Raw genomic sequence first — 24,794 nt, 5'->3', positions numbered from 1 at the left:
TGCCCAATCACATTCTTGTCTAGATAGAAACAATTGCTACATTTAATTATGAATTTAAAACGGCTTTGGGATTATCCATAGTGTAAGCATTCATAATCTTGATTAGGTGAGATGTCTATAAGAGACCACATTACCTTCAACTTCAATATGATGTTTTACCAAAAAAAAAAAAAAAAAAAAAAACTTCAATATGATGTTTCAATATTCCTTAATTGTGTTGGCCTATTAAATCTTTATTCAATCCTAACCTAAGTGTCAATTGAGCAGCCGCAACAGCGGGCGGCAAGAACATCGATGACAACCCAAGGGAGACATTTGAATTTGATTTACTGGCAGCTTTTGAATCAGTCACGAGGCACCGCCAGCACCAGCACCACCATCACCCACAATGAAAGCCTGACCCCTTATTGGAAGGAAGAAGACCATAGAGAATCTATTATCAAAATTGAATTATAAAATGGATTTTTATTTTTTTATTATTTTTCTCAATTGATGCAATTAAAAATTTTAATTTCTTGACTTACTTTTTTATTGGTGTGAACCTTTATTAAGTCTTGCACACATTCACACCAAAAATAAAAATTAGGATGCTTAAAATCATCTAGGACATGTGTGTATCTTCAACTATATGAGTGTGGATCAGCATATGGATTATAGTGTTAGTTGGTTGCGTGGTTTCTATGCCCAGAGACAGTAAAGCATGTGAAATTACCAATATAGTAGGGTTTTAAAATCCAGAATTGGTATCCGGATTGGTCTCAATCGATTTTTTTTGGGACTATCCTATTCAAATAGACCAACTACAAGTTACAGCTAAGAGGGAAGACTAAGACAACCCAACAAACCTACCACTACAAAGGGAGGGGGGGGGGGGGATGGAAATGATGCCTTAATTTAGAATAAGGATCCCTACTAGATCCCAAGGGTCAAGCCACAATTTAGTAGCTCGGTCATCATCAATGGTATGATGAATGAGGGGAAGATTTCTAAACCTGTATTTAAGGATCTTCCTCCACACCCATAAGTAGTTATAGATGGGCTTGACTGTCTAAATGGATTCGCCTTCTCAGTACCTATGATTAACCCACTTCACCCATAAGGAGTCCTTACGAGAAGCTACCCACCAAATATGATCAAGGGATCCGTCGAACCCATGACCTATTCACGGTCTCAACCGATTTAGATCAGAATCAATCAGGATCAAGAGAGACTGATCATGATCAACCTAAAGCTGTCCTAACTAACCCTAGATTTTGGTATGCGATCCATCGATCCAAATCGGCCCAAAATCAAGATCTAGATGCTTATTAATCTCCATCTCAAAGCCCAAACCATTTGCAAATACCTAATTCTCAATCCTTTATATAATGGGGATTTACTAGTTGACATAAAAAAATAAAAATGTAAATTTGAATAAGCAGATTTATATAATACATTTATTTTATTATTATTTTTTCTTTTGTTTCTGATAATCACATAAACCACACGTCAATCTCAAAAGGTTAATCTACTTTTGGGATAAAGGAATGGCGGATATACACAATACACACTATACTCACACACATGATCTGGGTAACTAGAGGTGGTTAAATCTCCCTTCACAACTTCTGTATGTCAACTTTAAATTAAATTTGACGAGCGACAAATTAGGCAACAAAATATATTGTTTAAAAATTTGAAATAAAATTTCTAAAGTATTAAAAATATTTGAAGGATCAAACTAATATATGATGGTATGTTCCAATTCAATGGATCAAATTTGTCTAATTGTCAAGTGCAAGAAATGTACTCCCCATCAATATCACTTTATTTGCACTCTTCAATTAAGATTACAAAAAAAGAGAGAAATTACATAGAATGGACATCTAAAAATCCTTTGATCGTGATTCGTGACAATAATAATTCATTTATAAAAAACAAATTAAATAAAAAAACATTTATGATTCCACCGTGAATGTACGGCTTCCAGTCGCTACAGCCTTTTGAATGTCACGCATCACGACTCTAGAACACGTGAACACGAATCTCTGTATCCGGTTCCGATGACTCACCATTGGATTCACAACGTATCCCCATTCCCAGATTCCTTCCTTCTTCAATTCGCATTCGCAGAAGAATATCTGTTCGGGACTCCGAGGATCGTAGATGTAAATGGAACCACCTTCCATCGACGCATGCATGGTCGAGAGCGGCGAGTTCGCCTTCCTCAGCTTCTCCACCATCTCTGGCGGCATCTCCCCGATCGGCCTACACTCGTAGGTGTGTTGGTCCACTTCCCAGAGGCCCAGGCCTTGCAAGTCTTCGGGTTCCCCCATCAACCCCATCACGACCAGCCGGTCGTCGACGAAGCCGATGGTGGAGTGAAACACAGGCACAGGTGGATTAATGTTGGTACGGTTGGAGATCAGATTGAGATTAAAGGTGTCTCCCCATGTCTTGGTCTCCGCATCGAAGGAGCAGATGAGACCGGAGCGCTTCTCCAGTAGGTAGAGTTTGCGGTCGGTGGCGACAGTGGAGATCCAAGTGCTGGTGGCGGAGTCCTTGAACAAGTACGGCATGGGCTGACACGTCTCCCATCTCCCGGACCCGATGTCGTACATTTCGACGGTGAGTGGGTCGTCGATTAAATCGTAGGTGCCACCGGCGACTAGGATGCGGGAGCCGAGCCTTGCGATGATGGGGTTCTCGCGCCACACAAGTGGTGCTTTCACATGGTGCCAAGTCAGGTGGAAGGGGTCGAAGGAGAAGGAGAATCCTGCGGTGGAGAGTGAGTAGATTAGGTGTTGGGAGTCGGAGGATCGGAGTGCGCCGCTGGTTGTGGTGGTGGTGAAGTGGGTGTTTTGGATGCGAAGCCAAACACGAGAGGAAGGGTCAAAGGCGAAAGCGGAGGTGAGGGAATGGTTGCGGTGGTGAAGGGTGTAGACTATGAACCAGGGCTTGAGACGAGGAGAGATGTTGAGGGAAGTGGAGACGGAGCCTCGCCACGCCTTGGAGACTCGAGAAGCTGCCACCAGGTCCAGCAGCGTCAGGCGGGTGAGGATCATCGTGTCCAATACATCTCCATGGATTGGAGCTTCTTCTACTTCTACTTCTACTTCATGTTTTGGAAGGATTCTCTTAATTGAGTTAGCCATAATTTCCTTCCAAACTTCTTATATGTGAAAACAAACAACAAGAAAGAAAGTCAGATATGATTCTGGATATCAACGGGGATGAGAAGGAAAGGGAGGAGAGATAGAGAGGTGTATTTATAGATAGATAGTCCACATCATGAGCAAGGTGGCATCAATACTCCATGTGGACAACAAGAGAAGGAGAATGGGGGGGAATTCAACATTTCAACCTCAATTTCTTGCCACGGTGGTTTCCGTGTGGGATAAAAAGGTAACATTACTTTTCTTTAATATAATAGTAGTCTACCTACAAAAGTCACAGCTCACAAATAATATTCAACCTTCAACACCCCCTCCCGGCCTCTCCCCCCCCCCCCCCAACCAAAAAAAATATAGAAAATAAAAAAATCAACATAATGGAATATTATTATCAACGTATCTGGTATGTGTGATTACTCAAAAAAATACATTCCGTTGTTTGCGTGTGGTGTGTGGTGTGTGTTGTGTATATTCATCATTTCACGCTCTCAAAAGTTGGTTAACGTTTTGAAATTGACATGTGGTTTATGGGATTACCGAAGTAAAAAAAAAAATGCATCCATGAGTTGATGCATAAGCTAGCTATATGATTATGTGCATCAGCATCACCTCTCTCCTTCCACTTCCTATTAATCATGGTTTGATGAATCGCAATTCTGGTCTAATTGAATTGGAATTGGCGGCCAAGTCTATTTCTTGCTACTTTGTACTGGTTTTTTAGGCTAATTTCTGATTGATTCTAGTTTAGTTGGAATACATGAATGTCGATTTAGTTATCAATTCCATTTACTTGAATTATGTTATCCACAAATTAAAGTGCACTTTGATTGGTGCACTCCCGCGTTAGCATATAGACTCCTGAGTTTAGATCAAGTTTTCATACGTTGCAAGGCGCATTGATGGAATCCAATTGTGAATTCCATCTGTGCGCCATGCAGCGTACTAGAATGTTTTGGATTCCATTTGTGCGCTTTGCAACGTACTAGAATGCTTCTCGTACAAGACCTAATCCCTTCTCTAGACTCCCAAGCAATTGTGGGAGGGTAGGGGTAGGGGTAGGGGTAGGAGTGAGTTGTTGGACAAGTGTCAGGGTTGATTGGGAGTCTCTATGATGAATCCCTCCTTGTTGATCACATGATTCACATCTTCAAATTAATACTTTGTGGTTGAAGAGGTGGAGGTGGGGTCAGGGAAGGTAGGGGTTGAGAGAGGAGGGGAGGGGAGGGGAGAGAGGATTGGTGCACCAGTAGTGGTACACGATTGGCACAATGACAGTGGGAACAAACGGATGAAATGCCTTACGTTTCATTTGATAATCAATAAAATGCTAGCATGGAAGGTTCTATTATCAATTTCTTTTTTTTTTCCCCCTTAAATTAAAGGGAGTGTTTGATTGGTCTTGTCCACATTTATATAATCTTAAGTCTTAATTGGTCCACCCACAAGAAAAATGAACATCCCTTTAGACATTTGTAATAATCTCTTTTAATATTTTTTCTTGACTTTGTTTTGAATTTGGGACAACTAATACTGCATATTTCGCATTTAACAACAATAATCTCATTCACATTAGATGTCATCTGGATAAATTTGAATATAGGCGCACAATATGTAAGGTTAAACAAAATTGTAATGATAAAAAACAAATGACACATTGTTTGAAAAAATTGAAACAGAAAGACAAATGCAACCACAAAAACAATTGTTCAAAATAACAATAATATATAAAATCAAATGTCTGATATCCTATGATATCTTGCTTGCTGGTTTAAAATCAATATTCTAGTTTCATTCAATTGACCTTTGTTTTATTTCTAAAAATTCTTTAAGATGCGGGTAAAAAACAGTATTCAAAAAAATACTTTGAAAGTGACATATTATTTCATTATTTTAATACACATATTAAAATGAAACTATCATCCTTGTTGAAAAATATGTCATATAAAGAAGATAAAAAAAATAAAATTACAATTTATATAACATTTTAATGGATGCCAATAAGAAAATCGATCCCTAAATTAAAACTTGAACCGTCTCTTATGTCCAATCACAATCTTGTCTAGATAGAAATAAGGGAAAATTACAAGATTATCTACAATTGTGTTTCACATTACAAAATTGACCATTCAATCTTTAGTTTAATCGTATTATCTAAAATAAACATTTGCATTACAAAAGTAGCCAAAATAGTGTTTTCTTTCATCATAGTATGTGTTATGACTATTTCACCCCCCATTTTCCTCTTCATCTTCTTTCCAATCGCCACCGTCACCGTCACCCAGAAACCCTAACCCTAACGAATTGAAAACAAATTAAATCAAACTCTTGCGATTCGAACTTCTTAGGAAGAATCTAGATTTCCAGAGAGAGAGAGAAAGAGAGAATATATCGTACCACCATAACCCAGAAATCCAGTAATGTGAGAGGTGCAGGAGGACAGTTGAACTCCCGTGAAAGGGCAGCTTCCATTCGAACGACGAAAAATCAATTTTAGTCTTTTAGAAAAAGGAAGAAATTGTCCAATTCGTAAGAGGTTGCGTACGAAAATTACTATTTTAGCTATCTTTGTAATACCAATCTTTTATATTGCTATATTAGTTAAATGAAACATTAGCTAACTAGTTTTGTAAAGTGAAACTTGATTCTAACTAATCCAGTAGTTTTCCTAGAAACAAAGAATAGCTACATTTAACTAATGTAGGTCCTCTCCTTTACTCAAAGCTATCAATAATGAAGAGAATAGAGAGTCCACCAGGGTTGAATCGTATAGTCATGTTCTATTTCTATAAATAGGCCGTTTCCGTTAACAAAGAAAATTTATTTCTCCTACCACCTTCTATCCTAACAATTTTTTTTTTCAATTTGGGAAGTGGGACCTATCTCTGCCCAAATGTTGACATTGCCACATACACAGTGCATGGCATCCAGCATTACAGCCTTTTATTGTAGACTGTTGGGTGTCAGTCTGTCAGATAAGAGTTTGAAAAAGAATTTTGATAACGTTTCTCTTTGGTTGAATTTTAATGTTAATTTTTAAGAAATTTTAGTTTTTGAGAGTGTTTGATATGATTTTGGTATCTTATTTTTTACAAAATAGAAATCATTTGAAGTGAAATTCCAAAAAATGGAAATATTTCACTGAAGTCACTTCAGCTGGTTTCACCCAATTTCACACCAACTTTATTGAGCACATGTTTGCAATGGCTCATAAAATGGGTATAGAAAATGTTGGAATTTTTTCAATAATTATTTTGACAGTTTTGGGTCATTTTTTGGTTCAATGTTGGTCTGATTTTTTGGCTAAGGGACATGTATTTTCAAATAGACATATCCAAGAGACATGTATTTTCAAAGAGACATATCCATTTGTATAGGTGCATTTATAACACTTGGATTGAAATCTTTTAATCTAATCCATTGATCCAAGAGACACATCTACACCATGGGATATCTCCAAGAGACACACCTACACCATGGGGTATCTTCAAGAGACACTTACATATAAGTGCTTGGATTAAAATCTTTTAATCCTCTCCACTCATGTCAATGGACACACCCATTCCATGAGATGTCTTGAAGGGATACATCCACCATTATAAATAGAGGTGAAATGGACAACCCAAATCATTCAATTTTTGTGGTACGATTTCAGTCAGTCAGGCATTAACAAATTCTCAATTCTCTGATAGTTTCAAGTGATTACTATCTCTGCAAATTAGTTGTTAAATCCGTGCCCAAAACCCGATTTGAAACCCGATCTGACCACCGATCTGGTTTGAACCTTTTGTGTAGAACCGGGAACGGAGTACACTCGTGAACTGTGGGTCATAATACTCAAGCCATCACACAAGATTGTCGACCGCGAAACAGGGGAAGTCCTCGAGGAAAGATCCACCGTCAGAGACAGGGGGAAAATCGTCCACGAAAGCATATTCTTGAAATTCCCTTATGATGGGGATCCGTGGGGCCCGCACCTAAATCGCCCTTATCCACTTAGCGATGACTGGGAGTAAGTCACTATCCGACTAATTCATGCCTATGCATGACCATTAATAAGCATAAGAACTAGAATGGGCTTGGGGTTAGGAGCTTAGTCTCTTTCTATTTGTAACTAGAACTTAGGACATGGGCCCAAGTGGATCCAATGGCCCAATGACTTAAACTAGACCTTAGGCGTATACCTAACCAAACAAGCTCCTAAGCAAATGGACCTAAGGACTTGAGACTAACCAAACAAGACCTAATGCCTAGATGGGTTATTAAAGACCCAAAACTACTATTCACCTCACATTACAATCCTAAATCATGGAGAGGAGAGGAGAAAAAGAAAGAAGAGGAGAAGAAGAAAGAAGAAGAAGAAAGAAGAAGAAAGAAGAAGAGAAAGAAGGAAGGAGAAGGGAGAAGTATGGTGGAGCACAAGCTATCATCATCAACCCTTGGTGAGTCTCTTTCTCTCTCTCTCCATCTCTCTTTCTCTAATTCTATTACCTAGGGTTTGAATCGGTTGAGCACACCTTGAGTGCTCCATCTACTCAATTAGAAGAGCCATTAATGGCAAATCCTTGATGCTTAACTATGAAGCACCTAACCCTACCTTAACCCCATTCACCCTTCGCCATTGATGAACCCTAAGTTGGGGATTTACCTCCATTTATGGGTTTCACCAGCCCTCTGACCATAGAGGTGTGGTTTGTGGGTTGTTAAATAACATTGATTAAAGACCCTTTCAAAACCTCAATACCCAAACCCATGAGTTTCCTTTCCATATGTATTTTAATGGAGGAAAACCTAATCGATCATGGGGTTTACAAACCCATGTTGGGTGTGTGCTATGGCACCTTGGTTGGAGTTGTTCTCACGGCAAAAGAGACCCCAAAAAAACCCCTAAGAATACCCCATTTTAGCCCAAGACTTTGGGGCTGCAAAACCATTCTCGGAATGGCATGAACATCAAGACTGGCACATGGACAGGCACATGCAAGTGCCTGTCCCTGAGAAACTAGATCTGCCGGTGGGAAGTCCGAGAGGGATAGGCACATGGACAGGCACATGCAAGTGCCAGTCCCTGAGAAAGATCTGCCGGTGGGAGGTCCGAGAGGGACAGGCACATGGACAGGCACATGCAAGTCCCAGTCCCTGAGAAAGATCTGCCGGTGGGAGGTCCGAGAGGGACAGGCACATGGACAGGCACATGCAAGTGCCAGTCCCTGAGAAAGATCTACCGGTGGGAGGTCCGAGAGGGACAGGCACATGGACAGGCACATGCAAATGCCAGTCCCTGAGAACCTAGATCTGCCAGGTGGGAAAGCCCGAGAGGGACAGGCACATGGACAGGCACATGATATAGCCTTGCTATATGTGCGGCCGTCCCCTATTTTAGCCTTGTTTGATAACTTATGGGGCCCAACTCTTCTAGTCCTAAGGCACTAATCTCTCCCCACGTTGTACACTCTCTTTAGGTTAACTGACTCGGCTCGGGGCGTATTAGTACGTGGGGCAGTGTACTTGGCATCGACGCCGATTTGAAGAGCTCCAATCTTGACGATTGGCGAGAATCAAGGTGAGTGAGTTAAGCAAACGTCTTAATTTATGGAATGTTTATGTGTCGTGTCTTACGAATGTCATTCATGCATGTGTGCTATAATATATAATTATTGGTAAGATATAGGACGATATAAATGTTTAGATGTTGATAGGACTTTACATTCTTGTCTTGCGATATTATTTATTTTATTGCACTATGGTGCGAATGGTATTGGATTTAGTTATGGGACTCGGGTGCCGGTTGGTGCTGGACCTGGGGATTCCATAATATGGACTCACTCATGGCATGTATATCTAGGGCTTCGAAAGCGGGATCCAAGTGCCGGTGGGTGCTGGGCTTGAGATTACCGTACTTAAAATTGCATTAGAGTTGTCCATTGCATTAGGTGGAAATGGGATGATGACCGACCGACTCCACCTAATGCAATGGACAACTCTAATGCAATTTTAAGTACGGTAATCTCAAGCCCAGCACCCACCGGCACTTGGATCCCGCTTTCGAAGCCCTAGATATACATGCCATGAGTGAGTCCATATTATGGAATCCCTGTGTCCAAGACCAACCTAAGCACCGAGTCCCATAACTAAATCCAATACCATTCGCACCATAGTGCAATAAAATAAATAATATCGCAAGACAAGAATGTAAAGTCCTATCAACATCTAAACATTTATATCGTCCTATATCTTACCAATAATTATATATTATAGCACACATGCATGAATGACATTCGCAAGACACGACACATAAACATTCCATAAATTAAGACGTTTGCTTAACTCACTCACCTTGATTCTCGCCAATCGTCAAGACGAGCTCTTCAAATCGGCGTCGATGCCAAGTACACTGTCCCCACGTACTAATACGCCCGAGCCGAGCCGCTAACCTAAAGAGAGTGTACAACGTGGGGAGAGATTAGTGCCTTAGACTAGAAGAGTTGGGCCCCATAAGTTATCAAACAAGGCTAAAATAGGGGACCGGCACATATAGCAAGGCTATATCATGTGCCTGTCCATGTGCCTGTCCCTCTCGGGCTTTCCCACCGGCAGATCTAGGTTCTCAGGGACTGGCACTTGCATGTGCCTGTCCATGTGCCTGTCCCTCTCGGACCTCCCATCGGTAGATCTTTCTCAGGGACTGGCACTTGCATGTGCCTGTCCATGTGCCTGTCCCTCTCGGACCTCCCACCGGCAGATCTTTCTCAGGGACTGGCACTTGCATGTGCCTGTCCATGTGCCTGTCCCTCTCGGACCTCCCACCGGCAGATCTTTCTCAGGGACTGGCACTTGCATGTGCCTGTCCATGTGCCTGTCCCTCTCGGACTTCCCACCGGCAGATCTAGTTTCTCAGGGACAGGCACTTGCATGTGCCTGTCCATGTGCCAGTCTTGCTGTTCATGCCATTCCGAGAATGGTTTTGCAGCCCCAAAGTCTTGGGCTAAAATGGGGTATTCTTAGGGGTTTTTTTGGGGTCTCTTTTGCCGTGAGAACAACTCCAACCAAGGTGCCATAGCACACACCCAACATGGGTTTGTAAACCCCATGATCGATTAGGTTTTCCTCCATTAAAATACATATGGAAAGGAAACTCATGGGTTTGGGTATTGAGGTTTTGAAAGGGTCTTTAATCAATGTTATTTAACAACCCACAAACCACACCTCTATGGTCTTCCATGAGGGCTGGTGAAACCCATAAATGGAGGAAAATCCCCAACTTAGGGTTCATAAATGGAGAAGGGTGAATGGGTTTAAGGTAGGGTTAGGTGCTTCATAGTTAAGCATCAAGGATTTGCCATTAATGGCTCTTCTAATTGAGTAGATGGAGCACTCAAGGTGTGCTCAACCGATTCAAACCCTAGGTAATAGAATTAGGGAAAGAGAGATGGAGAGAGAGAGAAAAAGACTCACCAAGGGTTGATGATGATAGCTTATGCTCCACCATACTTCTCCCTTCTCCTTCCTTCTTTCTCTTCTTCTTTCTTCTTCTTCTTTCTTCTTCTCCTCTTCTTTCTTTTTCTCCTCTCCTCTCCACGATTTAGGATTGTAATGTGAGGTGAATAGTAGTTTTGGGTCTTTAATAACCCATCTAGGCATTAGGTCTTGTTTGGTTAGTCTCAAGTCCTTAGGTCCATTTGCTTAGGAGCTTGTTTGGTTAGGTATAAACCTAAGGTCTAGTTTAACTCATTGGGCCATTGGATCCACTTGGGCCCATGTCCTAAGTTCTAGTTACAAATAGAAAGAGACTAAGCTCCTAACCCCAAGCCCATTCTAGTTCTTATGCTTATTAATGGTCATGCATAGGCATGAATTAGTCGGATAGTGACTTACTCCCAGTCATCGCTAAGTGGATAAGGGCGATTTAGGTGCGGGCCCCACGGATCCCCATCATAAGGGAATTTCAAGAATATGCTTTCGTGGATGATTTTCCCCCTGTCTCTGACGGTGGATCTTTCCTTGAGGACTTCCCCTGTTTCGTGGTCGACAATCTTGTGTGATGGCTTGAGTATTATGACCCACAGTTCACGAGTGTACTCCGTTCCCGGTTCTACACAAAAGGTTCAAACCAGATCGGTGGTCAGATCGGGTTTCAAATAGGGTTTTGGGCACGGATTTAACATCCTCCCCACCTTATAAGAATTTCGTCCTTGAAATTGAGACGTACCTAGGTATCTGCATAGGTGAGGATACTTCGACCGCACTTCACCTTCTCATTAACAAGATGCCCCTTTAATCAATGAGATTGCTCCACCGAACTTTATCAAAAGTTACAGTTTGATTGTGAGGATTACTGTCCTTATAATCAAAGTTCTCTTCAGGTAGCTCTTCATGTGTCAGTCCATGACAAGTTGATGTGGCTTTTTAGTCTTGACAATATCAATGTAGGGGTGTACTTTCTCACATCATTACGTAAAATACATTAACACACTTGCCCTCCTTATCGAAGTGAATTACTCTCTTAGTTGGCGATACTCGCAAGAAAACATAATCGCCCACAACAAACTTACTTTCCTTCCGTCTCAAGTTGGCATAGCTCTTCCATTTAGATTGAGCCGCCATGATTCGATCTTTTATCAAATCTACCATTCCGCAAGTGGCTTGTATCAATTTGGACCCCAATATTCTTTGCTAATCACTTCATCTAATATAGTGGTGTTCGGAACTTTCTATTATACTATGCTTTGAACGGTGTCATAGCTATAGTCGTCTGGTAGCTGTTGTTGTAAACAAAAACTACGAGTGAGATGTGCTCATCTCGACTACCCTTCATATCAATGACACAAACCCTAAGCACGTCCTCTAGGGTCCGAATAGTCCTTATGGTCGTTGCCTCTCCATGCCACCTTAACTCGCACACCATTGGGTACACATAACCTATCCCTGAACCGAAGGATGTTATTTCTGGACAAGATAAAATATGATTCCTCCTCCATCTCTTCCTGAATGCCATCTATCAATTTCTGTAACTCCGCATCAGTAGGTTGGACTTCCTTAATCTTCTCCGCCAATGAGGGTTGTACTGTTAGGGCGACAATTAACATAGTAGCGTCATCAATTAACACTTCCGACCCCATTCTTCTGGCTTCCTCTATAAGCCGCTCATTGACTGTTAAAGCTGGCAAGGAAGGGTTTGTGATTTCCTACTAAGTGCATCTACCACCACATTGGCTTTGCTTAAATGGTATTGGATAGTGCCAGATAGAGGGGTTAAAACTGTGCTCAACTTCCGCTCCGGGACTACTTAGTTATTTAGCTTAAACTAAGTTGTATTGATTTGTCCTCTAATAGTATCCACCTTACACAATGGTATAAATCAATTCCGGTTTAGTTAATATAAAGTCCAGTGTATATAAGGACCCAGTGAGAATCAAACTCTGAGCTTATACTTCTAGAAATAGAGAGATGCAACTGTTTTCATATACTTCATCCAGTATCTGTACTCCTAAAATTTTGGGTTGAATGACACAAGGCTGTACTACTTTGCTTACCTGGCTTTTCCTATGAGGACCTTCACTTCCGATCCTCCAATACCTAACTCAGCTTTAGAATGAATTGGAATATTGATGGAATTCCTACTGTTCACTCCCAATAACGGAGGGGACATTCAGGGACCCATTACTCCACTCATATCTATTGTTGAGCAAAGTTTTGTCGAATCCTTCAGTTCCAATTCCTTTTCGTTCTTGACTGCATTTGGCTACACTAACACCCGATATAATACTGTTCATCAACTTAAATTGCTAGATCTATCATTCTCTTCCAACTACATGATATAATCCATACCTCCTAGCATCCGTCCTAAATTATCCTTTCTAGATATCCATCGGTTCGTGGGTGTATAGACATATCGAGATTTAACTACGTGCCTATATATATATATATATTTTTTTTCACCGTTCCTTCATAATCTAGACACAAGTCTGGGGTTTCCTACTGGGCAAGGTCCCTGAACGTACCAGGCCCATACACCAAGCCAATCCCAGCATTCCCGGTAGATTTACCAACAAGTCCAAAAAAAATGGCTCTCCTGAGAGACATGTGGGCCATAGGCTTACCCAAGGGTACTTAGGACCAATACTCAAAATTTCTAGGTGGTTCCCAAAGAAAGCCCGGGCCAGTCACTAAGGCTACGAGAAAAATGAAAGATAATTTCCCCCTAATCATTAGCCTACGTAACAAGTCCTGCGAAAAGTCTCTCACCGACAGCTAGCTTACGCAAGTTGGAATTACAACTAACGACTGTGGGTGACTAAATTGAGTCGTAAACTCTAAAATCAATAATGCGTGCACAGGTGATAGGTATAGACATAAGGTACCTGCCACTGCGCCTGATGATGACTCTGCCTCATCTGTAGGCATGTTGAATACACTCCCCTGGGGTTGCATCGGACCGATGGCCTGCAGGTTTGGCACATACACGGGCTTACTGTACGAGCAAGTCTTGGACATATGCCCCCGCTTGTTGCAGTTGTAGCAACGAATGCCCATGTGATGAGTTTGAGGTGTTTGTGAAAAGGCTCAGGTGAGCTTTTCTTTTGTATAAATTAGCTATTTGCTAATCCATCTCAATGTGTAAGCTTCTTCCCGTTCCCATACCTGCTTATGGTACGATTCACTATTCAAAATGTTATTCATAATGTGCCTAACCACAACTTTTCTTCTTCTTCTTCTTTTTTTTTTTTTTTTTTTTTTTTTTTTTTAATATTTTTTTTTTTTTTTTTTATATTTTTTTATAGACCAAGGGCCCCAATCTTTGATTGGTATTGGTGTATCTTGAAGTCGTTGGGCTTATGCAACATCAATCCTATAATGTATAAATTTTCCTAATATATGCAATAGCTCTTTATGGTTAGGCTAATCCCAATTATCATTATATTTTACATCATTGTCCATGACTTTACCCTCATAAACTTTAGTATATATCTTTTTTTTTTTTGTAACTCCTAGGGTTTAGTATGTAGTTTCTCATCTTTTCTTCATTTCTAAACTGGTTTATGTTCTATGGAAGTCTCCTGCCTTTATTTGTGTTATCAAAGCATTGTTCTATCAGCAAAATTTATATATTCTCCCTTGTTCTACTGATTCTTGTTTGTGGTTAAGGCTTTTAATATTTAACCCTAATTTAGAGTAAATCGGGTCATGTGAACACTGAGTTAGTCCATGGGGTAGAGCATCACGCTCTGATACCAAGCTGTCACACCCCCATCCCTGAACCACGGGGAATGCAACTAGAGCGTATCAATACGCTCTCTAACCACCAGAATCACTGATGCAGTACCCAAGACTAACTCATTCACAAAGACAAATAATAGGTAAAAGGAAAGGATTAATATTATTGACATCAGAGTTAGCAGAAGCTAGGTGATAGCATATAAAATATTGTCTATTCAAATTTACCCCTTCATATCAATGGGTTCTAATCAGGATCTATGTATTATCACTGTATAATAAATATACTTATCAAGAAAGGAATAAAAGAATACACCTTGAATCAGAAAATAGTTTATCAAAGTGTAACAAAAGATGGCCACCAGCCAAGAATCACTGTTCCCTCGTGGAACACATCTCACAGTAGCACTCCGGTCCATGATCCTCATACTTCGAAGTCCACCACTCTTCATGACCTTCTTCAAGAGTCTTGAACTATGTGCCGTCCTGCTCGAATGTACCTGCATCAACTAAAAAATATGTTTCCTCGAGGAGTGAGCTCCAACTGAGCCCAATGAGTGGCTAAGCCACACAAGCATACACAATAATAATAATGAATGGGGTTGACTGCAAACCATACATGATGGACGGATACCAAGGTGTCCCATACCACCAAGGTAGACCGTACATCACATACAATTTGAAATCATGCTATATGAATGAATGATGATGTATAGTTTTATTGTTATCCACCTAACACACAACTAAGTCAGGTATAGTACTATAGCAACACCTTAAGTAGCATCCCCGACATCGGTACCATAAACGGATGGTATACCGGCGATGACAAACCCGAGTCGCACTGGAAGCCTGCTGTACCGGTCTCCACCAAGAGATATACGCAAACCCCCAAGTCAAATCCCGTCCTGGCGTTCGGTCCAAAATAAGGTTGGCGCCCGAACTTCCCGGGTGGGTATACCCGAATAACGGTTGGAACCCACGGATTTGACCGATACCTAACCCCCTGTCGGTAAGGGTCATAGTACTGGGTAAACATTTATCCTAGCCAATCCACCTAACACACACAACTAAGTCAGGTATAGTACTATAGCAACACCTTAGGTAGCATCCCCGACATCGGTACCATAAACGGATGGTATACCGGCGATGACAAACCCGAGTCGCGCTGGAAGCCTGCCGTACCGATCTCCACCCAGAGATATACGCAAACCCCCAAGTCAAATCCCTTCCTGGCGTTCGGCCCAAAATACGGTTGGCGCCCGAACTTCCCGGGTGGGTATACTCGAATAACGGTCGGAACCCACGATTTGACCGACACCTAACCCCGTCGGTAAGGGTCATAGTCTTGGGTAAACATTTATCCTAGCCAACATTCACCTATTGTATGAGTGAGGTACGCATGTGCATAGGCCGAGGCCGAGTCCATAGATACCGAAAATACGGTCGGTCGGCTATCCTCTCGCCCCTCTAGCCCATACACGTATACAAGTACGAGATGTGAATACCGAAGGTAGTCGGTCGGTACCTTCGGTATTCACATCTCGTACTTGTATACGTGTATGGGCTAGAGGGGCGAGAGGATAGCCGACCGACCGTATTTCGGTATCTATGGACTCGGCCTCTGGCCTATGCACATGCGTACCTCACTCATACAATAGGTGAATGTTGGCTAGGATAAATGTTTACCCAGTACTATGACCCTTACCGACAGGGGGTTAGGTGTCGGTCAAATCCGTGGGTTCCGACCGTTATTCAAGTATACTCACCTGGGAAGTTCGGGCGCCAACCGTATTTTGGGCCGGAGACCGGTACGGCAGGCTTCCAGCGCGACTCGGGTTTGTCATCGCAGGTATACCATCCGTTTATGGTACCGATGTCGGGGATGCTACCTAAGGTGTTGCTATAGTACTATACCTGACTTAGTTGTGTGTGTTAGGTGGATTGGCTAGGATAAATGTTTACCCAGTACTATGACCCTTATCGATAGGGGGTTAGGTGTCGGTCAAATCCGTGGGTTCCGACCGTTATTCGGGTATACCCACCCGGAAAGTTCGGGCGCCAACCGTATTTTGGGCCGAACGCCAGGACGGGATTTGACTTGGGGTTTGCGTATATCTCTTGGTGGAGACCGAGATGCAAAGAAAGCTTCGGCCACGACTGGTTTGTCATCGCCGGTATACCATCCGCTTATGGTACCGATGTCGGGATGCTACCTAAGGTGTTGCTATAGTACTATACCGACTTAGTTGTGTGTTAGGTGGATAACAATAAAACTATACATCATCATTCATTCATATAGCATGATTTCAATTGTATGTGATGTACGGTCTACCTTGGTGGTATGGGACACCTTGGTATCCGTCCATCATGTATGGTTTGCAATAACCCCATTCATTATTATTATTGTGTATGCTTGTGTGGCTTAGCTACTCATTGGGCTCATTGGAGCTCACTCTCGAGGAAACATATTTTTAGTTGATGCAGTGTACATTCGAGCAGATTGCACATAGTTCAAGACTCTTGAAGAAGGTCATGAAGAGTGGTGGACTTCAAGTATGAGGATCATGGGCCGAGTGCTATCAGTGAGATGTGTTCCACGAGGGAACAAAGATTCTTGGTCAGGCCATCTTTTGTTACACTTTGATAAACTATTTTCTCGATTCAAGGTGTATTCTTTTATTCCTTTCTTGATAAGTGTATTTATTATACAGTGATAATACATAGATCCTGATTAGAACCCATTGATATGAAGGGGTAAATTTGAATAGACAATATTTTATATGCTATCACCTAGCTTCTGCTAACTCTGATGTCATTAATATTAATCCTTTCCTTTTACCTATTATTTGTCTTTGTGAATGAGTTAGTCTTGGGTACTGCATCAGTGATTCTGGTGGTTAGAGAGCGTATTGATACGCTCTAGTTGCATTCCCCGTGGTTCAGGGATGGGGGTGTGACATTAGTAATCAGTCCAACCTGTTTTATTTTGAGAGGCAAATTTGCTGCAATCCAGTGTTGTAATAGGGTGCAAATACTGTCTTAAAGACAGAGCATTCTCGTTTGACTCAGGCTATCTCTTTGTCCTCTTCTTTTGGTATCAGTCTTTTTCTAACAGAAAATTTCTCTTTGTCAATCTTTCTCCTCATATTAAATGACCTCACTGCCCTTCAATATATGATGTAGTTTGATTGCACCTAGCTCATTGGTGTGTTGGCCTTTTACGTAGAGAACCCTCTCCCTATGGATAAATATGTCATTTACCCATAGGGAGAAGAAACGACCCTACTGAATAACGAATTTAAAATGGCTTTGGCATTATCCATAGTGTAAGCATTCATAATCTTGATTAGGTGAGATGTCTATAAGAGACCATATTACCTTCAACTTCAATATGATGTTTCAATATTCCATAATTGTGTTGGCCTATTAAATCTACTTATTCAATCCTACCCTAAGTGTCAATTGAGCAGCCGCAACAGTGGGCGGCGAGAACATCGGTGACAACCCAAGGGAGACATTTGATTTTGATTTACTGGCAGCTTTTGCATTAGTCGCAAGGCGCCGCCACCACCACCATCACCATCACCCACAATGAAAGCCAGACCCCTTATTGGAAGGAAGAAGACCATAGAGAATCTATTATCAAAATTGAATTATAAAATGGATTTTTATTTATTATTTTTTTTTCATTGATACAATAAAAAAATTTTAATTTCTTGAATTACTTTTTTATTGGTGTCAACCTTTATTAAGTCTTGCACACATACACACCAAAAATAAAAATTATGATGCTTAAAATCATCTAGGAAGTGTGTGTATCTTCAACTATATGAGTGTGGATCAGCATATGGTGTTAGTAATTTAAGTTGTTAGTATAATTTTAAATAAATTGATGGTTTTTATTAAAAAATTATATTGGATTAAAATTTTTTTTGATAAATAATTACATGGATTAAATAAAATTATTTTTGGTAAGGGGGATTAAATAAAATTAGAAAAGGACAAAATTTCAATTCTCGCTCTAAATCAAGTAAATGGAAACCATACATTTAAATTTTTTTTTAATTCTATTTATTTTATTGCCAAACAAAACACGGATCCGACTCCTCTACTTCCAAGGCGGGCAGTACTTCCGTGCGCCCAACTTTGCCCAGCATACAAGGCGGGCGGAAAGTACCACCTTACCCCTGCTCTAGCAGGGCGCTCGGGCAGGGGCAAGGCGGTACTTTTTGCAACCTTGTATGTGGGACAAAATTGGGCGCACGAAAGTACAGCCCGCCTTGGAAGTAGAGAAGTCTCTTCCAACAAAACACACCCTTAATGAAATATACTTTATCCGTGCATCGGTTAGTTGATCGAGTTCCAACTCAAATTCAAACTCCAAATCTAACTCCAACTCCAACAGCTGTGCTTACAATATATATAAAATCAAACTGATTAAAGTCTTCCTTTTTAAAGGGTCATGAGTTGACCTCGTGCAAGAAAAAGAAAACCTTATTTCCTAAATAAAATCTTGCTATGGGAAAAAGAACGATGTTAATTGGTTGCGTGGTTTCTATGCCCACGGACATTAAAGCATGTGAAATTACCAATATAGTAGGATTTTAAAAACCAGAATTGGGATCCGGATTGGTCTCAATTGATTTTTTTTTGGGACTATCCTAATCAAATAGACCAACTACAAGTTACACCTAATGTAGGTGCAGCGGACGGAGGGTTGCTGAGCGTGCACCCAGGGGAAAGAAAGAAAATGGGAAAATGGGAGTCGCCACCTAGATTTAGGGTCTAGGACCCATGAATGGTGCCCCTCCTTCGCAGAAGGGGCGCTAGTTTAACTCCAATGACTCAATGGATGGTCTGCCCCAGATCTCTGGGTAAGTGTCAAGTTACGGGCTGGGAAGGTGTTAGGCATCCAGCAACCGCCCGATCGACAGCCGGTCTTCCTAGACCAAATTCTGTTGTGTACTGTTGTTTTATACATATTATGTACCTAATTAAACTAATTTTTTTTGAAGATTTTTTATTATCTTAATTGAAATTTATGAACCTAGTTAGGCTAATTAAGATTAATGTTTTAATCCTAATTACTACTCCTAAGTTTGGTGAGTATGTACATTATGCATCCTAATTAAGCTAATTAATGGATTTTACCTAAATTAGAAAGCCTAACTCTATGGTCAAAAACATGGTTGACTGTAAAAAAAAAAATCAAGTTTAATTATATTATGGAAAAGGACAATCATTGATAAGCAAAATAGCTCATAGGCCAAAATCGCCAAAATAGCCAAAATTATGAGAATGCCACTAAATGGCCAAAATATGTACAAAGGCATGAAATCATATTTAAATACTGTAAATAAGCAAAACATGATTAAATAACATTAACATCATGCATTTGGATCATCAAGAGCACATGAAATGGCAAGAAAATGTGGGGTGGTAAAAATTACCAAAATGCCCCTGTTATGGCAAACATGTAGAAAATGCATGATAATTCATGAAAATACTGACTTATGCTTAAAACATGTTTATTAAATGTTAAAACATGCGACAAAAGTAACAGGAGCCTTTCCAGGGTCCTAAGCAAGGTTTGGTCACAAAATGACCAAAATGCCCCTAAGGGCAAAATGGCAAAAGTGTCAAAAGACACTTAGAATCATTGTAGGCATCGAAAGTGATGTTAAACATCCTAAAATGACTGAACACACCAAATGATATTTCCAGAATGATAGCCTAGGCCCACGTTTGGTAAATTACCAAAATGCCCCTAGAGGGCACAAATGACTTTGTATGCATATCTATCAAGCATGATGGTCACGTATGCATATGAAAACATCCTAAACCATTCTAAAACAGCATGTCATGCATAAAAACATTTTTTTCTATTTTTCCAGAATTTTTCATTATAATTAGAAAAATGACATTTATACCCCTAAATGAGGTGGGAAATGTATAAAAACTATCAAACATGCATGTCAGTGGATAATGATTCCATAAAATCAAGCATGATGAAATATGAATTCCATAATTTTTTTGTGAATTTTTATGCATTTATATTATTTTTAATATTTTTTGAAATGATAAAAAAGAAGGGAAAACAAAGAAAAATACAAAATCCCCATCAAAGATCCGAATTGGATCAAACCAGAGCCCATTCCCACTAATAAAAACATGATCTTTAACATGGTTATAACATTTTTGTCTAAATACCCACCCACATGTTCAGATTTTACATAATCCGAAATCCTTTACAGGGGAAAAAATATCACAAAAAAAAAATGATTTGGAGCTTGAGAAAATTAATGAATGTCAAATATGGTAACAAGCATCATCCCTGAAAATTTCATATTTTTATCACTCTTGAATTATTTTTAACATTTTTATAACTGAAAAACAACCTTTGTTGTAAAGAAAATCAAAACAAATACTTAGAAATAAGTAAAAAATATGGAAAAATACCCTTGAAGCGTGGAAGTGCCTGGGCTCAGCTTGAGTAACCTTTTTTTGACCGAAAGTATTGCCGGAAACCTCCAAAAGCCGCTCCAAGTGTGGTTCCTCCGAATGACAAGAGTGGTGAAGAAGGGGTATTTACGGAATTTTATATCAGTAATGGAGCATAACCTATGGATAAGAAAACCATGGATGGAAAGAGGAGATTAAGGACTACGTGAAGGTAATTTTTCACTAATTTTCCTCTGTCCCTAACCTCTCTAAAAAACATCCTATTTATAGGAAAAAAAGTATTCGAGGAAAGGTCTCAAAGACCCCTGGTGCATTAATGGCTAGAATAAGGAGTGATGGGCTGGCTTGCATGTGGCCAGGCTTGCTGCGCAGCCTGAGCTTGCGTGTGCCTAGGCCTGCTGGGCAGGTGGGCATGGGTGATGGGCCTTGTGTGGCTCAGCCTAAATGGTGGGGGTTTGTCCCCTGCCGATAGTCCAGCTGGGCAGGGTCAGACTGGGTTGACCCGGTTCGGGTCAGTCCCATCTGACTCGGGTCGGTCAAAATGTTTTTTTTTTTAATTTTATTTTTCTCTCTTTCTCAAAGATTCCATTTTAAAGGCCCACATTCAAATATTGATATCTTTCAATCCGTGTGGTCGATTTTGACGCGCCACATATTGCCGCGAAGGTCTCAACCAGTAATTTTCATCCGTGTGACAGATATGGTCAGATTTTTCCTAAAAATGGCACGGATATCGAGAAAAATACATAAATGGTGTTTCACACCGATCAAGGTCCAAATGATACCAAAATTACATGAAATTTTACGTGTAAGCACAATATGACCAAATAAAGTTATCCAAATGATATCAGGTCACATCGGCTGGCTCGGGTAACAAGAACCATGCCAGGGGCAAAACGGTCATTTTCACAAAAGTTACCCGATTTGATCGAAACTTTACGTGAAAACTTAATATGACCAAATGAGGTCATCCAAAGTATTTCGGACTAAATCGGGTGGTCCAGATACCGAGAACCGTGTCAGGGGTAAAACGGTCATTTTCATGAAAGGTGTTGGATTTGGGTGAAACTTCAAATGTGAACTTAAAATGGTTAAATACGGTTATGTTAAGGGTTTAGGCTCTATTTGGGACAGTTTGATTACAAAAAGTGGGGTAGGGGTAATTTGATAATTCTTGCCATTCAGTCACCACGAGTTACGTCCTTAACCATCATTGCCAAGACATACTTCCAAGGTGTCAAAATGTGGTGTCTACACCTAAGAGGGAAAACTAAGACAAGCCAACAAACCTACAACTACCAAGAGAACCGGGGGGGGGGGGGGAGGGGGGAATGGAAAGGGTGCCTTAATTTAGAATAAGGATCCCTACTAGATGCCAAGGGTCAAGCCACAATTTAGAAGCTCGGCCATCACCAATGGCATATGATGAACGAGGGGAAGATCTCTAACCCTGTATTTAAGGATCTTCCTCCACACCCATAAGCAGTTATGGATGGGCTTGACTGTCTAACTGGATTCGCATTCTAAGTACCTATGGTTAACCCACTTCACCCATAAGGGGTCCTTATGAGAAGCTACCCACCAAATATGATCAAGAGATCAGTCGAACCCATGACCTCCTATTCACGGTCTCAACCGATTTAGATCAGAATCAATCAGGATCAAAGAGAGATTGATCATGATCAACCTAAAGCTGCTCTAACTAACCCTAGATTTTGGTGTGCGATCCATTGATCCAAATCAGCCCAAAATCAGGATCTAGATGCTTATTAATCTCCATCTCACAGCCCAAACCATTTGCAAATACCTAATTCTCAATCCTCTATAAAATGGGGAAATTGCTCAGATCTACTAGTTAAGAAAATTTAGGACGACCATAACAAAGCCTGTTCTTCGATGGAGAAATTTCATTACTGCTTCTGTAATTCCAGCAAGGCTCAATCTTTCTTCAAGCGATGATGAGACCTTGAGTTTCTCTTCATTAATGGTGGAAAAAAAAAGACTTTTCGCATACTTTTGATGATCGAAATTTTCTCCTTAATGTTGCATACGAATTAAACCTCTTTGAAAACTTGGTGGGATTCCAACAATTTCTTCTAAATGATTTGTTTCAAATAGGTATCCCAGTTATAATTTCAGGGGTTGGGCAACGGTGATGGTGGTAGTGATTGAGGGTATAATTGGGAATATCAAAATAGGTATCCCAGTTATAATTTCACAAACATTGGGTACCCTAGTTGCATTTTATGCAAATATTTGGTATCTCAAATGTCATTTACCTTAAAACAAATATGGAACCTACTTATCTTATAATTTCAGTTTTTATCTAAGTGGATCTAAGAAATTATCCCTACAAAATAAGGGTTAATTTGTCTCATCCAAACCAATATAGAGCAATCCGGATTAATATCGAATCGATATCGACCGAGACTGATCTAATATCCAATATTGATTCCTACATCTGTGCCCCACATCCTAAAAGTAACAAAAGCTGAATGTCATCTGATATACACAAAATATACATTTTGTGTGGTGGGTCGACATAAAAGCTGCGAGAGCTAGGTGGCACCCACACCACTTAATGTAGGTACCTCAAATATTAAGCCTTTCACTCACGTCCAACTACATGAGTCATTTCGATCCACCCAACCATGTGGGGCTGTAGCAACTCACCATCCACCCAACTGGGTTATTGCTCATCCGACCTGACGTATAAAAGGAACAGTGTTATACAAGAGTAGGTAATCACATTTACTACTCTTACCTTATGTCACTCTTATGTAACTATTATCTTGATCTGAGTTTATCCCTAGAGATTAATCACGAGTTAACCTCTGACTCATCAATCTATTGTCCGTTCCGCTTAGAAGTCATCCACCTCAGCACAATCGGAATCCAATGGCAACAACAACCAACCATCACATGCTGTGAGACTCTGACTAATCTACGTATATTATCTTTCTTCATATCTTCTTTTTGGGAACTTTCTATGATCTACTTTTCTTCGGTCATGTAGGAATTCTAGGAGACTACGGATGAATCGTTATCCTATCCTGTTACAGCACGGTGCAGTAGCGCATCGTGCGGCACTGCAGAGGCCATGTGGTATAGCGGGCCCCACATGATGCACATGGCTTTGCAATCGCCGCAAGATGCATTACAGCACCGTGTTGTAATAGGAGAGTATAAAATTCGACCACGGATCACCTCTCTCTAGAAAAAAAAAATGATTCCCCTGAACAACTACACAGAAGTTCCAAAGACTATCTAGAACAAAAGAATTACCTTATTTATATAATACATTTATTTTATTAAATTAATCAAATTCTAATGTTTGTGAAGTAATATATGTATATATATATGACTTCTTATGGCAATCATAGCCTGCGTAACCTATTTGACATAAAAAAAAAATGTAAATTTGAATAAGCAGATTTATATAATACATTTATTTTATTATTATTTTTTCTTCTATTTTTGATAATCACATAAACCCCACGTCAATCTCAAAAGATTAATCTACTTTTGGGATCATGGAATGACGGATATATATAACACACATCATACTCACACACATGATGTGGGTAACTAGAAGCGGTTAAATCTCTCTTCACAACTTTTGTATGTCAACTTTAAATTAAATTTGGCGAGCGACAAATTAGGCATCAAAAATATTGTTAAAAAATTTGAAATAAAATTTCTAAAGTGCTAAAAATATTTGAAGGATCAAACTAATATATGATGGTATGTTCCAATTCAATGGATCAAATTTGTCTAATTGTCATGTGCAAGAAATGTACTCCCCCATCAATATCACCTTATTTGCACTCTTCAATTAAGATTAAAAAACAGAGAGTGAAATTAGCTAGAATGGACGTCTAAAAATCCTATGATCGTGATTCGTGACAATAATAATTCATTTATAAAAAATAAATTTAAAAAAAAAAAAAAACATTTATGATTCCACCG

At 40.1% G+C, this 24,794-nt stretch overlaps 1 protein-coding gene across 1 annotated transcript in view; it reads right to left on the bottom strand.

Moving 5' to 3' along the window:
- The window catches only part of LOC122672033 (F-box/kelch-repeat protein At1g23390-like), a 64,428-nt gene that overhangs the window by 2,863 nt on the left and 36,771 nt on the right, over positions 1-24,794 (bottom strand). Inside the window, exon 2 of the mRNA XM_043869542.1 lies at positions 664-670. Coding sequence (XP_043725477.1) covers positions 664-670 — 7 coding nt within the window. The remainder of the gene's footprint in view (positions 1-663; positions 671-24,794) is intronic.

Source organism: Telopea speciosissima, chromosome 8 (assembly GCF_018873765.1).
Source record: "Telopea speciosissima isolate NSW1024214 ecotype Mountain lineage chromosome 8, Tspe_v1, whole genome shotgun sequence".
NCBI lineage: Eukaryota > Viridiplantae > Streptophyta > Magnoliopsida > Proteales > Proteaceae > Telopea > Telopea speciosissima.
The sequence above is the reverse complement of the archived record's forward strand: the minus strand, read 5'-3'. Positions and strand labels throughout refer to the sequence as shown.